At 41.0% G+C, this 16,000-nt stretch overlaps 1 protein-coding gene across 1 annotated transcript in view; it reads left to right on the top strand.

Annotated features, from left to right (window-relative positions):
* Positions 1 to 974: 974 nt before the first annotated feature.
* TNFSF11 (TNF superfamily member 11) overlaps positions 975 to 16,000 on the top strand; it is a 27,839-nt gene continuing 12,813 nt past the window's right edge. Inside the window, exon 1 of the mRNA XM_060769246.2 lies at positions 975 to 1,225. Within this exon, the coding sequence (XP_060625229.2) occupies positions 998 to 1,225 (228 nt within the window). The 5' untranslated portion in view covers positions 975 to 997. The remainder of the gene's footprint in view (positions 1,226 to 16,000) is intronic.

Genomic DNA, 16,000 nt, shown 5'->3' with positions numbered 1-16,000 from the left:
AATTGGATTGGCAGCTTATCATCTTATCAGAAACGACTCCGGTCCTGTTTACCTCTCCAAACGTATTCTCTCCTATGAACCATCAAGACTATTAAGATCGTCTGGAGAGGCCCTGCTCTTGGTCCCACCGGCCTCGCAAGCGCGTCCGGTGGGGACGAGGGACAGAGCTTTCTCGGTGGTGGCCCCTCGACTCTGGAACTCTCTCCCACTGGAGATCAGAACAGCCCCGTCTATCCTGACATTTAGGAAACAGGTGAAGACTTGGTTATGAAGACAGGCATTCGACGAGTGAGCCAACACCCTGAGATATGGGTGGAGGAGGATGAACAACGATTTTAGTGTGACGACTGACCATTATAGTTGATTGTAGTTGCTGTTTTAATGTTTTACTGTAATATGTATGATGATGTTTTATTGACTGTATGTGATATTATGGTTGGAAACCGGTCTGAGTCCCTCAAGAGAGGTGAGAAGGTCGGTATATTAAAATTTTAAATAAAATAAATAAAAAAAATCTTATCTCCTTTGAACTGGGAGAACTGGAGTATATGGCAGTGTGGACTCAAATAACCCAGTTCAAAGCAGATATTGTGAGATTTTCTGCCTTGATATTCTGGTTTATATGACTGTGTAGAAGGGCTTCATTCCCAAAAGGCGTCAGGCCTTCAGGTCCCTCGACGTGTCCTCAAAGGGGGCTCCGTTAGGGTCTAGTGGAGTCACGTGACCTGGAGGCGCGCGCCGTCCTCGCGCAGCTAAGATTCCCGCCTTGGGCACGCGCACGCTGCTAGAGGGGCTTCTGAAGCTGAAGTTAAGAGGCTCAAACTCCCCGGCCACTTCTTCTCTTTCGGAGTGAGCGGAGCTTAGGGCTCCCCGGGGGCGTGGCTTTTGGAAAGGAAGGACGCGATTGGCTGCCCCGCGGGGCTGAGTTGATAAATGTGGCAGCGGGGCGGCGGCGGGTCTCACCGGCCGGGAGAGCTGCTCGGCGGAGCCCCCGGAGATGCGACGCGCCAGCCGAGACTACTCCAAGTACTTGCGCGGCGCCGAAGAACTGGGCGGCGGCGGCCCCCACGAGAGCGCCCCGCCGACGCCCCCGGGCCCAGGCGGGGCGGCCCCACAGTCCCACCCCGCGCCCGCCGCCTCCAGGACCCTCCTGGCCGCCCTGGCCGTGCTCGGCCTCGGACAGGTCCTCTGCAGCCTCGCCCTCTTCCTCTACTTCCGAGGCCAGGTAAGCGCATCCCCACTGAGCTCGCGGCTCATGCCTCCCTCCGCGTGGCTTCTAGGGAACTGGAGTTATTCCACAGGTATACTAATTACACCTTAGTTGCCTTGGGTCTTTCTTCTCGCGACAGATTTGGTTTGGTTTTGGATTTTAGGAACACATCTCTCTTTGCAAACGTAGGAACAAACTTGGCACACATGTCCATAAAATTTTCAGAATTTTATGGATATGTGTGCCAAGTTTGGTCCACATCCATCGCACTATATGTAACATTGGAACATTTTTTCTGTTCCTGGTTTGAAGGTGTTATTTCTTGTTTAATTGTGTGGAATTTACTTGGTAGTGGTTTATTTCTTATTTCCTAGCCGGCCCCTGCCACGCGTTGCTGTGGCCCAGTCTGGTGATCTGGAAAATAAAGTAATGGTTTCTAATATATGCAATTCCTTTATGCTTGTGGGTAAACAGTATTCCTTGTTGTTTCTATGTCAGTGTTGATGTGGAGATTGTCTGGTTTGCCTACTCTGGAACATGCGACAGATAATTGTCCTTCTTTAGGAGTCCCTTTCAGATCTAGGATACTATATCTGTGTGTGTGTGAATCATATATATATCAATCTATATCTATGGCTGGATGGCTCTTTGTCAGGAGGGATTTGATTACGTTTTCTTGCCCTGGTGAAGGGAGTTGGACTGGATGACCTTAAGTATTTTCTGTTGGTCATGGGGGTTCTGTGTGGGAAGTTTGGTTCAATTCCATCATTGGTGGGGTTCAGAATGCTCTTTGATTGTAGGTGAACTATAAATTCCAGTAACTACAACTCCCAAATGTCAAGGTCTATTTTCCCCAAACTCCATCTGTCTTCATATTTGGGCATATGGAATATTCGTGCCAAGGATGGTCCAGATCCATCATAGTTTGAGTCTGGATGGAGGTGAACTACAACTCCCAAACTCAAGGTATTTGAGTCAAGGTCTATTTCCCCCAAACTCCATCTGTCTTCATATTTGGGCATATGGAATATTCGTGCCAAGGATGGTCCAGATCCATCATAGTTTGAGTCTGGATGGAGGTGAACTACAACTCCCAAACCCTTCTAGTATTTTTTGTTGGTCATGGGATTGGTTCAGTTCCATCATTGGTGGAGTTCGGAATGCTCTTTGATTGTAGGTGTACTATAAATCCCAGCGACTATGACTCCCAAATGACAAAATCAATTTTTTTGAGTGAAGAACATACATTGGGTTGTTAGGTGTATGCTGTCCAAATTTGGTGTCAATCCGTCCAATGGTTTTTGAGTTCTGTTGATCCCACAAATGAACATTACATTTTTATTTATATAGATTCCCATCCAAACCCAAGTAACAAAGGTGGAGGCATTACTTTTCATTCAACCCATTTATTTCATGCATTTCTACTCTGCCCTTTCCCCCCCAAAGGGGGACTCAGGGCAACCTCACGTAAGCATCCAATGATGTCATCAGCATATAAACAATCAAAAATTACATTGGAAACAATAAAAATAATTCTAAAACCACATTATACAATTCATTAAACAATAAATTAAACATGCCAATTAAAACCAAATCCAGGTCAGGGTAAATCCAAAGCCGCAGATATTCTAAGTTTCTTTCCAATTGCCAGTTGTGATACTCCAGAAACTCACATAACACTATGTAATAAAAGTTGAAAATAAATTGTTCCTTGTTTGAAAATATTATTCATTGTTTAAATTGTGTGGCACTTACTTGGAAAAAAGTTGTCCTACTCCAGAAACTTTGTTTCTACGGAAACAAAGTTGCCGCAAACTATGTTGAATAGGTTGAGGCTCAATGAGATATTTATTGAAATGCTATAGCAAAACGTAGTGCAGGATGTCCCACCAAAACAAGAGTGTTTGCAGTTTAATAAACCTTTTCCATGTTTTTATGATAGAAAAAAAAATAGGAAATGACATTTATAACCCAGGAACAAAAATTGTATTGTATAGTGTCATTGATGAGGTTCACAATTCTCTTTGGTCCATCCTCTCCAAACCCTGCCAGTATTTTCTGTTGGTTATGGGATGTGTCTGTCTGTATGCCAAGTTTGATCCAGATCCATTGTTGGTGGGAGTCGCAGTGCTCTCTGAACATGGGAGCCATCATGGAATATATAGAGTTTCGACCAATTCAATATAATAAAAGTATGTGTGTGTATACACCTGTTGTTTGGGCAAGTTCTTTGCACCAAATCGGTCACCAAGAGGCTCCGAATTAGCACAGAACTAAATGAGGTGGGCAGCGGGCCATGTGCACGTGGCAGTATTATTCAGCAGGTTCCAAGTGGACTGGTAGGCAAAAAGTGTGACTTCAAGACGAGTGCTGTTTCCTTGTCCTCGTGTCAGTGAAATGATCATAAGGTTGGCTTTCTGCAACGGGTTCTTGGCTTTGCTTGAAGTTTGTGAGTTGTGTTACAACTGCTTCGCTGTGCTTGAAGAAGCCTGCAAGTTTGAATCTTGTGTTTGCCTCTGACATATCTGGTACAATCAAGGCAGAAAGTGGGGTGTTTAAGTTTGCCTTCTTTAAGCACCTTCAGTTATGTGCTTTTGTAGATATGGAAATGCCGAGGCTGTCATGGTTACGGACAATACTTACAGAGGTTAGCTGCCTAGAGGTTGTAGTACTGCATTTTTTCCCTTTTGTTTCATAAGGACATAAAACTGTACCCCCAAATTAATAGAATCATAGAAGAGTTGGAAGAGACCTCACGGGCCATCCAGTCCAACCCCCTGCCAAGAAGCAGGAAAATTGTATTCAAAGCTCCCTGACAGGGGGCCATCCAGCCTCTGTTTAAAAGCCTCCAAAGAAGGAGCCTCCACCACACTCCAGAGTGGAGAGTTCCACTGCTGAACAACTCTCACAGTCAAGAAGTTCTTCCTAATGATCAGGTGGAATCTTCTTTCCTGTAGTTTGAAGCCATTGCTCTGCGTCCCAATCTCCAGGGCAGCTGAAAACAAGCCTCCTCCCTCCTCCCTATGACTTCTCCTCACATCTTTATACATACATGGCCCCCATCATATCTCCTCTTAGCCTTCTCTTCTTCAGGGTAAACAGGCCCAGCTCTTTAAGCCGCTCTTCATAGGGCTTGTTCTTTAGACCCTTGATCATTTTAGTTGCCATCCTCTGAACACATTCCGGTTTGTCAACACCTCCCTTCAATTATGTTGCCCCAGAATTGGACAGTGTGTGATTCCAGGTATGGTCTGACCAAGGCAGAATAGAAAGGTAGTAGTATGACTTCCCTGGATCTAAACTCTAGACTTCTATTTATGCAGGCCAAAATCCCATATATATCAAAATAGGGATTACATCCCAGATATAGAGGGAACAACCTTAATACAGACAAGAAATGGAATGAATGCAATCCTTTGAGAAATACCTCTCAAATATTTACTTTCCAGTAACATTTATATCAGGAGTCCCTGGTGGCGCAGTGGTTTAAAGCGCTGAGCTTGCTGACTGAAAGGTCGCAGGTTCGAATCCGGAGAGCGGCGTGAGCTTCCGCTGCCAGCCCCAGCTTCTGCCAACCTAGCAGTTCAAAAACATGCAAATGTGAGTTTTAATAGGTACCGCTCCGGCAGGAAGGTAACGGCGCTCCATGCAATCATGCTGACCACATGACCTTGGAGGTGTCTATGGACAGTGCCAGCTCTTCGGCTTAGAAATGGAGATGAGCACCACACCCCAGAGTCAGACACGACTGGACTTAATGTCAAGGGAAAACCTTTACCTAACATTTATATCCCACCTTTCCTTTGGTGAGCTCAAGGTAGTGTGCATGGCTCTTTCCCTCTCCATTTTGTAGTAACAACGCTGTGAGTTTTAGAGAGAGAAAGCAACACACAATTGCCCCAAGATCCAAGGGGCTCGTCACATTCAGTATTACACCAGACAGACTCTGAAGCTTTGTCTCTCAAACGTGGCAAAAAACTCCCGAGATGCTGCTGCTTTTCTCGATTGAGGGATGCCAACCATGTCTTGTTATCTCATTTTTGCAAAAGAAACCCCAAGTCCAGCTGGCCACAGACATCACAGAATGAAATAAGTTTGTGTTGGAGGCTTCACAACATATATTATATCTGAATTGCTGGGGTAAAGGATTGGAGGGAGGAGTCCGCCAATACTGTGGTTTATGCATTGGGACTGAAAGGAATTGTTTTTTTCCTTGAAAATTACCCTGTTCATTGGCTGAGTTGGCTTTTGTTATTGCTTTGGTTAAGTGCTCTGAACTTTCTTAAAGGAAGCGGGAGACCTTCTTTTATTTCCCTTCCCCAAGAGATGCAAGCAAATTCTGGGGTTGGGTTTCTCTTTTTTAGATCTCTGTTTGAGAGACAGAAATGCAGGCAGTAGAATACCATAGAAATGCCTGTGTGTATCACAGGAATTTAAGCAGTTTGCTTTTATGGTATGAAAAAACTGTTATGTTTTGTTTTTGACAAAAGTAGACTGTAATGAATTTTTTTCTTGCGTCAGGAGTGACTTGAGAAACTTCAAGTTGGTTCTGGTGTGAGAAAATTGGCTGTCTGCAAGGACGTTGCCCAGGAGATGCCCAGATGTTTTGATGTATTTTTACCATGTGGAGGCTTCTCTCATGTCTCCGCATGGGGAGCTGGAGTTGACAGAGGGAGCTCATCTACACTCTTCCCAGATTTGAACCTCTGACCTGTAGTTCTTCAGTCCTGCTGACACAAGAGTTTAACTCATTGTACCACCGGGGGCTCCTGTCATGGATGAAAGTCCACATTCTTAAAATAAGCTAGTTTAAAAATCTTTATGAAGCACTTTCATATCCTCTTACTAATACGAGTATGTATCTAATCTCCTGCGTTGAAAGTAGTGCATGTATGTGAGGTGCTGCTTAGCTTTGGCTGACTTGCATCCGTTTGATCTGTTCTTTTTCATTAAATGTAACTATTGAAAAGACATAAATCCTGCTGGTTGGGGCATGTGATGCTATGCCCCCTTCCAGTAAAGGCATACAAGATGTCCTTAGACCAGTGTTTCTCAGCCTTCCTAATGCTGAGAAACAAGTTTCTCATGTTGTGCTGACCCCCAACCATAAAATTATGTTTGTAACTACTTCATAACTGTAATTTGCTACTGTTATGAATTGTAATGTAAATATCTGATATGCAGGATGTATTTTCATTCACTGGACCAAGCTTGGTACAAATACCTGTACACCCAAATTTGAAAACTAGTGGGGTTGGGGGGACTGATTTTGTCATTTGGAAGTTGTAGTTGCTGGGATTTATAGTTAACCTACAATCAAAGAGCATTCTGAACTCCACCAACAATGGAATTAAACCAAACTTGGCACACAGAACTCCCATTACCAACAGAAAATACTGGAATGGTTTGGTGGACACTGACCTTGAGTTTTGGAGTTGTAGTTCACCTACATCCAGAGAGCACTGTGGACTCAAACAATGATAATCTGGACCTAACTTGGCACAGATACTTAATATGCCCAAATGTGAACACTGCTGGAGTTTGGGAAAAATAGACCTTGACATTTGGTAGTTGTAGTTGTTGGGATTTATAGTTCACCTACAACCAAAGGTAATTCTGAACCCCACCAATTATAGAATTGGGCCAAACTTCCCACACAGAACTCTCATGTTTTGAAGGGATTCACTGGCATGAGCCTCCTTCCCACCTCGCATGCTCTCCCTCGCTTGCACATGTGCACCATGCTGCCATCTGCCAAGCATACCTGCTCTCCTCTCCTCACGTGGAGTCTCAGAAACAGCTTTCCCCTTGACTGAGAGGCCAGCCAATCACAGCGGAGGAGGGCTTTTGGCGGGAGAATTTGCCATCAGTTTCCAAAAAAGAAGAGAAGGACAAGCACAGAGATCTTCAGCCTTCTCTGCTAAAGGTTTTCCAAAGACCATCAGAAATATATGTTTTCTGGTGGTCTTTGGTGACCTCTCTGAAACCCCCTTGTGACACCCCCCAGGGGTCCCAACCTGCAGGTTTAGAAGTGCTAACTATCCAAGGATGAGTAGCAAATTCGTTGTAGCTGTCCACACCCTGAAAATACAAATGGTATCAACTGCCACTGATGGAAATTGAGAGTGAGCTCTGATTCTAATAGTCTGACCAGATCCATTTGTAATGCACCTTTTAAGTTTGAACATCAAATAACTTTCTTATAGTTTAATGCAGCCCTACACAGTTTGTAACCCATTAGGTGAAGGCAGGACATATGCTTTAGCTTGCCATAGACTTGCTAAGACACCTGGCTGTCTCAGAAAGACATCAAGAACTGGTAGATTATTGAGTGCCTAGTGAGCTGCATTTCGCTTGGCCGGACATAAAGTATGATAGCTTGGACTAACTGCAGTGTCTTCCAGTTGCAGTGGAGCTCTTGTACAATTTACACAGTGATCAACATGCAACTTGAGAAAAGATCTGTTCTTTTTTCCAAATTATATTTGCATGCATTAATACCACATCCTTTAGAATAGTGGCACTGACTTGCACAAAAAGCATTAAACACATTTTTCACTCACTTCAGTGTTTCTTTTTTTCCATTTTTAACTCTGAGAGCAGAAAAGGAGAGCCAGCATAGTTCCGTTATATACAGAATATGGTATGGTGTTTTGGTCACCCCATCAAATAAAAACAAGGAACCGAAAAAGATAGAGGAGGGCAGCTAACAATGGTACACCTTGTCATATAGAAACAAATGAAGAGTTTGAGTCCTTTCGTTTTGAAAAAGGAAGGCATGAAAGAGCTAACTGTTCACAAAATCTTGCATGGTTGGAAAAGCAGCTAGTGTTTTTTTTTTTTTTTGGCCTATTAGTACAGTGCTAACAGTGAAGTTGATGTGGCCCATCCTATTTCTGTCCAGACATTTTGGGCCACAAAATGACAGGATTAATATTTTTCTTCATTCCCTCTTCATAAGCAGAGGTATTGAGCTGCCAGTAGAAACAAAGATTAGTTTGAAAGATCATGCTTTGTTTCAGCAAACTGTTTCTTTAATTTTCATTTCTTTTCCAGAGGAACCCATTGATAAAATATCTGGGTAACAACAAATACATTTATGGGCCTTGTATGACTGTAACTTCTCGAAGAGTCCCCTAATCTTAAGGTATAACTCAGATTTACCATCTAAACTACTCAGTGTATCGTCAAAGGCTTTCATGGCCGGAATCACTGGGTTGTTGTAGCTTTTTTGGGCTAATGGCCATTTTGTAGAAGCATTCTCTCCTGACATTTCATCTGCATCTATGGTGGGCATCCACAGAGGTTTTGAGGTCAGACTACTCAGTCTTTCAAACAGAAGTATTTAGGGATAAAATAATAATAATAATAATAATAATAATAATAATAATACTTTATTTAATACCCTGCCACCATCTCCCCAATGGGAACTCGGGACGGCTTACATGAGGCCAAGCCCAACAGCATATTACAATAAAATAAAACCAAAACACAATAGGAACACAATAAAATACATACAACATATGAGTACAAAAAAAGAAGATAAAGCAAAATCATACCAATAAAATAACAATGAGCGGGCCGCTTGTTCGAGATAAAAAACTAAAATACTAAATACACTAAAATCAGGATGAGATAGGGATGGAGCAGATTGTTTGTGAGGGAGAAACTCATAAAGGAACGAGGTCATAAAAATAGACCTTCATACAGGTGGGGAAATATACTCTGGGGATTAAAAAAACCAAAATAGATGTTTTAGGAAAAATCAGAATAGCTCATACTCTTAGTTATTACTCCCCTTCCCTCTCTTTCCCAAACTAGATGGGAAATTTTGGATTCCACAATCCAGGGTTCCCTTCTGCCACATGGTAACTTGCAAAATTCCCCTTATATGTCTTCCTCCTCATTTTAAATCATATCTTTGAAGGACCAGAGGCAAATGCTGTTGGAAGGTCAAGTAATTAATGTGCTTCTTGCTTTGAAACTAGTACTTCAATTGTGGTCAAACACATCAGTAAAGAAGAACCAAAGGAGAAGATTGTCCAAATGAGATTCAGGTTTTAACACATTAACCCTGACCACTAGTACCTGTTGAGAAGGGTACCTATGTTCTTGCTGTGCAGAGGTCTCTCTGTGTAAACATTGATAGTGTAAAACATGCCTTGTTGGAGTGTCTACAACTCTCAATGGTCAGAGAGGCTTCATTTCTCCTGTCTTCCAAGAAGTGGAAGATCATCTCGAGGATCCGTCTGTAAAACTGCTTTGCTTCAGTGTAGGTTCACTGAAAAGTTTCACTCTGAATCAATTCACCTTCCTTTGCCCTCTTTAATAGTTATGTAATTACTTAGTTCATGGTTTTGATTGATGGAAAGAATTGGAAAAAACCCTGAAAATTTCAATAATTCTTGTCAATGCTAGTAGGTGTGAATGGCTTCCTCCCCTCCCGATAGTCTAGCTATCACTACTCACCCTTTGTGCAGGGTATTTTATCATTCATTTCTGTAGTAGCATGACATTATGAACTTGAGACTATTCCTTATTTCACACCGAAGTCATAAGAACTTTTAGTGAAACCAGCGTTGGTTGAAATTTAACAATTTCAGTAAATTGCACATTTGATTTTGTAATCATTGCACTATCCGTTCTATACAATTTACTCCTTATCTAGGTTTGACAACATGGACTGAAAATATTGTACTCACCTCATAGGTGCTCTGACCCTGACATACAGAATGTATGTCTTTGGGTTTTCATGTGCTTAAAAAACTGTACCTTTTACCCAAAGGCTTTGCAGAAAACCTGGATATTTAACCGTGTGGCTGGCTTTTCATTATGTAGTTGGTGGGAGGAATTGGTGGTGGGAAGAACTGGGTGATGGGAGGTGAGGATTCCTGCTAGGAAGAAGCTTTTTACTAGGTTGAATACCAGGCTGACCTCCACTTAAAATAAAATATGTTTATTCACATGCATGATGTCGTGGGGGAGGGAGGGGGAGGTGGAGCATCCAAGACTGTCTGACCAAAAATAATAATGATTAAAAAGTGAATTGCACCCTAGTAGCAAGGTAAGTTGGGCAGTGAAAAATGTAGCAGTTGGTTAAGACAATCTCATCACATATGAGTTTTAAAGACAATTTTAATGTATTCACTGTATTTTAATTCTGTTTTCACCACACTGTTACTCTTTAATTGTTTTTTGTTTTGTATTGCACCTTTTGAACTTGTCTAGTGTGGAATGTTAGCTGCCTCGAGTCCCCATGGGGAGAAAGGTAGGGTATAAATAAAGATGATGATGTTAACAGGGTTACTGTATAGTTGATGTGGATTGGTAAAAGCAGTGCCAAACAGGGGTTCTTCCCATCAATTAGTTGTCATCATATGCAAAGTACATGGCACATGTGTCTGTAACTCTGTGACAATAGACTGCCATCCAAGCCAACATGTAGTGTTATCATCTGTTTGCTTCTCCCTCTAGTGACCAAGAATACAAGATGAGAGAGTGTATTGAAATTATCCATAAAACTATTTTTCTGTGTTGAAGGCATAGAGTTCAAATAATGCATGCAAGTCCATTCCTACTCCAGCTCTAAGAAACAGTGTTTTGAAGCCATCTCCTCTCTTCTCTTCTTAGTTTTGATCTTTTCCATATAGAACATGCTACCTCTTCTGATGCCTCCTATTTAGAGTCATAGAGTTGCAAGGAGCCTCGTGGGCCTTTGGGTCTCCGTCTACACTATCATATAATCCAGTTTCTGAATACAGATTATTTGCCTTGAACAGAATTATATGAGTCTACATTACCTTATAATCCAGTTCAAAGCAGATAGTCTTTGAATAGGATTATAGATGGGGTCTGAGTCCGACTCCCATTCAGTGGAAACTCTCCCATGAATGCCTCTGCAGCAAGTCTATTTGAGCAGTTTAGGTTTAGGAATGAGGGCCAGCATTAACATTTGGTGGCTTTGGTCAGCCACCTAAGTTGATAGATTCAAGCAAACAGATAGTGAGGTCTTGGAAAACAAAACCATGTGTTACGCATAGTTTGAACTTAAACCAACCTGTTCCTCTCTGATGTGGGGCAAAATGCTGACCCATTGAAGTATGATTTGTTTGGTTATGTATGTTTTATTGTGTCCTCTTCAGATATGATATTACACTGGCTGGCCCTATTAAGAACTTTTATCTTTTTCTCATTGTTTAATACATCATATTAGTTATATATGTCTACATTCAACCTGTCCCTGTGTATTTGTGTATGTGGTAATGTCCTGACTTCAGTATATACTACAACATTGAATATTTTGTCATTTGTTAACCACATTTTTTTTCAGTTAATGTTGACTTCTATGCTTCATGAAGATGGATTACTTCATCTCCATCTTTGGCTAACACTTGATTATTTTATGTCTGCTTAAGCTAAAAAGCTTTTGGTTCAAGAACTTTGTTTTACTGTCTTTCCTACTTTGACAACCCACACCCCAGTTGTACTCTTAGGCCTGTTCCGCACATTTGTATAAAATCCACATTGAACTGGTTTATATGGCAGTGTGGACTCAGATAATCCAGTTCAAATAAGATATTTTGGATTTTCTGCCTTGATATTCTGGATTATATGGCTGTGTGGAAGGGCCCTCAGAGTGCTCCATGACATTTAATAACTAGCAAACAATCTTTGGGTTTTTATTTTTGTGTATGTTTATTTGCCTTACTGAGAGAGGGCTAGACCTGACAGTGACTTTTTAGATTGTGTTGGGTATTATAAGTTGGTGTGATAGGCATGTACAGATAGGTAGGCAGTCCATACTGGTAGTATCATCTTGAATGAGGCCCAAATCTTGTTGCATTCTGGATAAATCAGTACAGTATTGGGTACATGGTACTGAAATGCTGTAAGTTCAACTCTGGAAAAAGTGGTTTAATTTTTCCCATAGTTTTGCTATATGTTACGGTTTTTTGTACTTAAAAAAAGAATAAAGAGGTCCCTAAGAATCTAAACAATTGATGTTTCTATTCAATTTTAGGAATCACTTAGCAATACAATAGATCTGGTAATATACCAGCACCTTAAGTCAGAAATATATCAGGAGCCAATTAGACATGGTAGTAGCTGGTTCTGTCTAGCAATCTGATTAAGAGGAAGAGGGCAAGCCTTTTAACTCAAATCACTGTCCTTAGCTCTTTTTCTCCTAATCAGAGTTTATTTTGGAGGGGAAAAAGAAATATGGTACCTCAGTTTTGAGTGATTTACAAAGTTGCAAAGTAAAACATTATATGGAATGAGAGGACAACTGAGCTCCTGGAACAGGCTTGTCTTTTGTATCCTTTCTTCATCCTCTTTTTCATGTCTATGCACAGAGCTGAATGTGCATTTAGCAGCAGGTGTTGTTTAACAACAAAGATTTGCTAACATGTCACCTAATTTAACATTATTTTTACCTTCACTTTGCTTGATTGGAGTTAACTGGAAATCCCCTACCCAACTCTCTGTGTGTACACACACACACCTGTATATTTGAATGTATAGTTTCATTAATGTTTTGAAATGTGGTAGATATGCCTCTTTAGTGTTTTTGAAACACAGATTTTGCATTGATTTCCACCCTGGGCTAGAGCTCAGAATGGGGCCATTTTGTGTGTTGAGGTCATGGTTTAGAATACTTTAACCACATGAGAAACCATACTTCGGAGTGAAAAGTGCTGCAATAATCCAGAGCAGGAAACAGAATGGCCCAACAAATTTCACCCAAAGCGTGTGGTTACTTGCCTGCCTGTTTTTGCATTGTGCACGTGTGAGATTTGTGCTAAAAAGAAACTGTTGCAGAAAACTGAAGGTTGGTTCACTCAGTTATTGATGTTCAATACTCTCCTCATGATGGTCTCATTGAGTGCCCGTGACCTCAATGCATTAAATGCATTTTCCATAGTGATTACAGTACCCTTTTTTCTTTTCCTGGGTGTAACTGTACAAACATCTTCAAAGGGTTTCTGTGTAATTGTCGGTCATGTGCGGTTGCAAAGCATTGCTGTTAACTTGCATCAAATTGACTTTGATTTATGGTGATCCCATGAATCAGAGACCTCCAAGTCACCCCATCAACAGTTCTTCTCAATCCTGCAAATTCAGGGGCTTCCTAGATTGAGTCTATCCATCTGGAATGGGGGCTTTCTCTTTTTATTTTTACTGCTGTCCACTTTGCCAAGCATTACTCTCTGATATGTCCAAAGTACAACATTCTCCTTTTAAGCCATCTCGGCTTCTAAGTATTGTTCAGGCTCAATGTGAAATGGCACTCATTTATTTGTCTTTTCATGGCATCCATAGAACTTCTCTTCAGCAATTTCAATTCCAATTCTTCCTGTCCAGCTTTCACATCTGCATAGAAACGGGAAATATGGTGTTATGGACAATCCTAACTTTAGCATTGAATGACATATCTTTATACTTTAAGATCTTGCCTAGAGCTGCTATACCAAGTCCTAGTCTGCTTCTGATTTTTTCACTGCAGTCTCCAGTCTAATTTATGACTGAGCCAAGGGATGGAAGACTTTATATCTTTTCATTGTCTGCTTTAGAGTAATGTAAATCATTCATGGTCATTGTTTTTACTTTGTTAATGTTCAGTTGTGAGCCTGCCCTTTCACTTTCTACCTTGCCTTTTTTCCATGATCATTTACATTTTTGCTATTTTACTAGTATTATGGTGTTATCTGCATGTCTTAAATGTCCCATCTTCTAATTTGCAGTCCTCTTTCTTCTGTATCTGTTTCTGCTTTAGCTATGATATATTCATCATATAATTTAAACAGAGTGATAAAAATGCAGCCTTGCCTGTCCTCCTTGCCAATTGGAAACTATTCTGCTTCCCCATATTCTGTTGTGATGGTAATCTCTTGTCCTAAGTTCAATCAAATGTTGTGATGCACCCATTTAACAAAAGCAAGACATAGCTTTCATAACCTATAATCTGTAAAGCGCAGGCTGATTTTCTTCTGAAAACATTTGGTGCATTCCCTTGTTTGAACCTTGCAGCTGAAGATGCCATTGGTTATCGCAACTCAATATGTGCAAATGTTTTTCTCCTTCCTCTTGAATCTTTCTGTTCATTAGTTCATCGTGTTTTTGTGGTTTCCTCTTTTTCTGCCCCTCAAATACCACCCAATCTTTTCTCTCCCTGGTCCCTATTGAGGTTTACCTCGTGAGTTCTCTTACTGATTGCTCTCTCATCTCCCCTGAATCTTCTACACACACCCTTCTCGGTTTCCAGTCATATTCACAAATATGTTTTCTTTTGGTCTCAGCACTTCATTTGTATACAATCTTTCTGTAGTCTCATATGTGTCTAATCCTACTTTCTGTCTTCTTTAGTCATATTGCTTCCTAGCTCACAGGCTTAAGATTTCTGTTTTTCGACCTCAGGCAGAGAGCCAATGGGCTCTCTGTCAGTTGTTGTGGTTGTTGTCCCTCTCATGATTTTTTTTTTAGCAGAATTAGTTCAAAGGGGGTTTGGCCCAGTGGGTCTCTATGTCCAAGTAGGGATTTGAACCCTGATCTCTAAAGTCCAATGCTCAAACCACTACATCATGCTTGCTAGTTACCTGGTAAGTCACCAGCTACATAAAGCCAGACAAGTTATTTTGGCTTGAGAAGTAGAAATTCCTGCAATCACCTTGGGAGTAAAACTTTAATTTGCTGTCCTTTGCAAAAAATTACCATTTGCTGCCCTCTCATGACACTAAAAATTGCAAGCTGAGGTAACTATCTCACTCTGCGTCTCTGTTTTATGATAGTGATGCCTAACTCAGCTTTCACAGCATCTTGCTTCTCCTTTCATCTTTTTTCTAGAAGGGCATGAATCATGGTGCTAAGGCTTACGCAAGGCTTTCCTAGTCAATAAACTTACAAATGTCCCCACTTGAAGAATTCTCAATTCTCCTTCAAAATTTAAATCATAGCCCTATTTTGCATATGATTTTTGAAAGAAAGGTTAGCAGATAAATGAACTATAATATTGGTGCAACTAAGTCTAATTTGCATTGCAGATGTAAGCAGAAGGGCTGCACTTATTGTGTGACCATGTATGTACTCTTTGCTATATAGCAGGGATGGGAATAGTATGATCCCTCAGAGTCAGGAACCAAGCTACCTACTTTTGATTTTCTTTTACTAGAAATTCTGCCATGTTTTTGCCATTCCAACTGCTTTAGGCCTAGGAGAGATCTTCATTTAATAGGGAAATAAATTGGACATTACTTTCAACTTTCACCCCCAAATTTATGGAATGTCTGTAGGAACCATTTGTAGTTAGAAGGAAAGAATAATATGTATGTGTGTGTGTGTGTGCGCGTTCGCGTGTAATTATAGTTCTATCCCGCAGAGGTCCGTCAAGGCTAATGGAGCCTTGGCTATCCCTACTACAGAGTCTTTCAGAAGTAAGTAAGCTCTAAAATATGGCTGCCATTCAGGATTTCCCCTCACATATGACTCAGATCAGGAAAAAGGCAGAAAACAGTTCCATATGTAACTGCTGTGGTTAATACCTGCAGATAGCTTACCCATATCTTGTGAGATGAAGCCAAAGAGTGTGTTAGTCTGGAACAGGGGTCCTCAAACCTTTCAAGCAAAGGGGCAGACTAGTTTTAAAAAAAACATGAATGACTTCCTATGCACACTATATATATATTATTGGTAGCGTAAATGAAAGAACAATGCAGTATTTTAAATTAAGAAGAATTTTAACCAACATCAACTTAACAACATTTCAATGGAAAGTGTGGACTTGCTTTTAGCTGA

Source organism: Anolis sagrei, chromosome 3 (genome assembly GCF_037176765.1).
Source record: "Anolis sagrei isolate rAnoSag1 chromosome 3, rAnoSag1.mat, whole genome shotgun sequence".
Taxonomy (NCBI): Eukaryota; Metazoa; Chordata; class Lepidosauria; order Squamata; family Dactyloidae; genus Anolis; species Anolis sagrei.
Note: the sequence above shows the minus strand (reverse complement) of the source record. Positions and strands in the feature narration are given on the sequence as shown.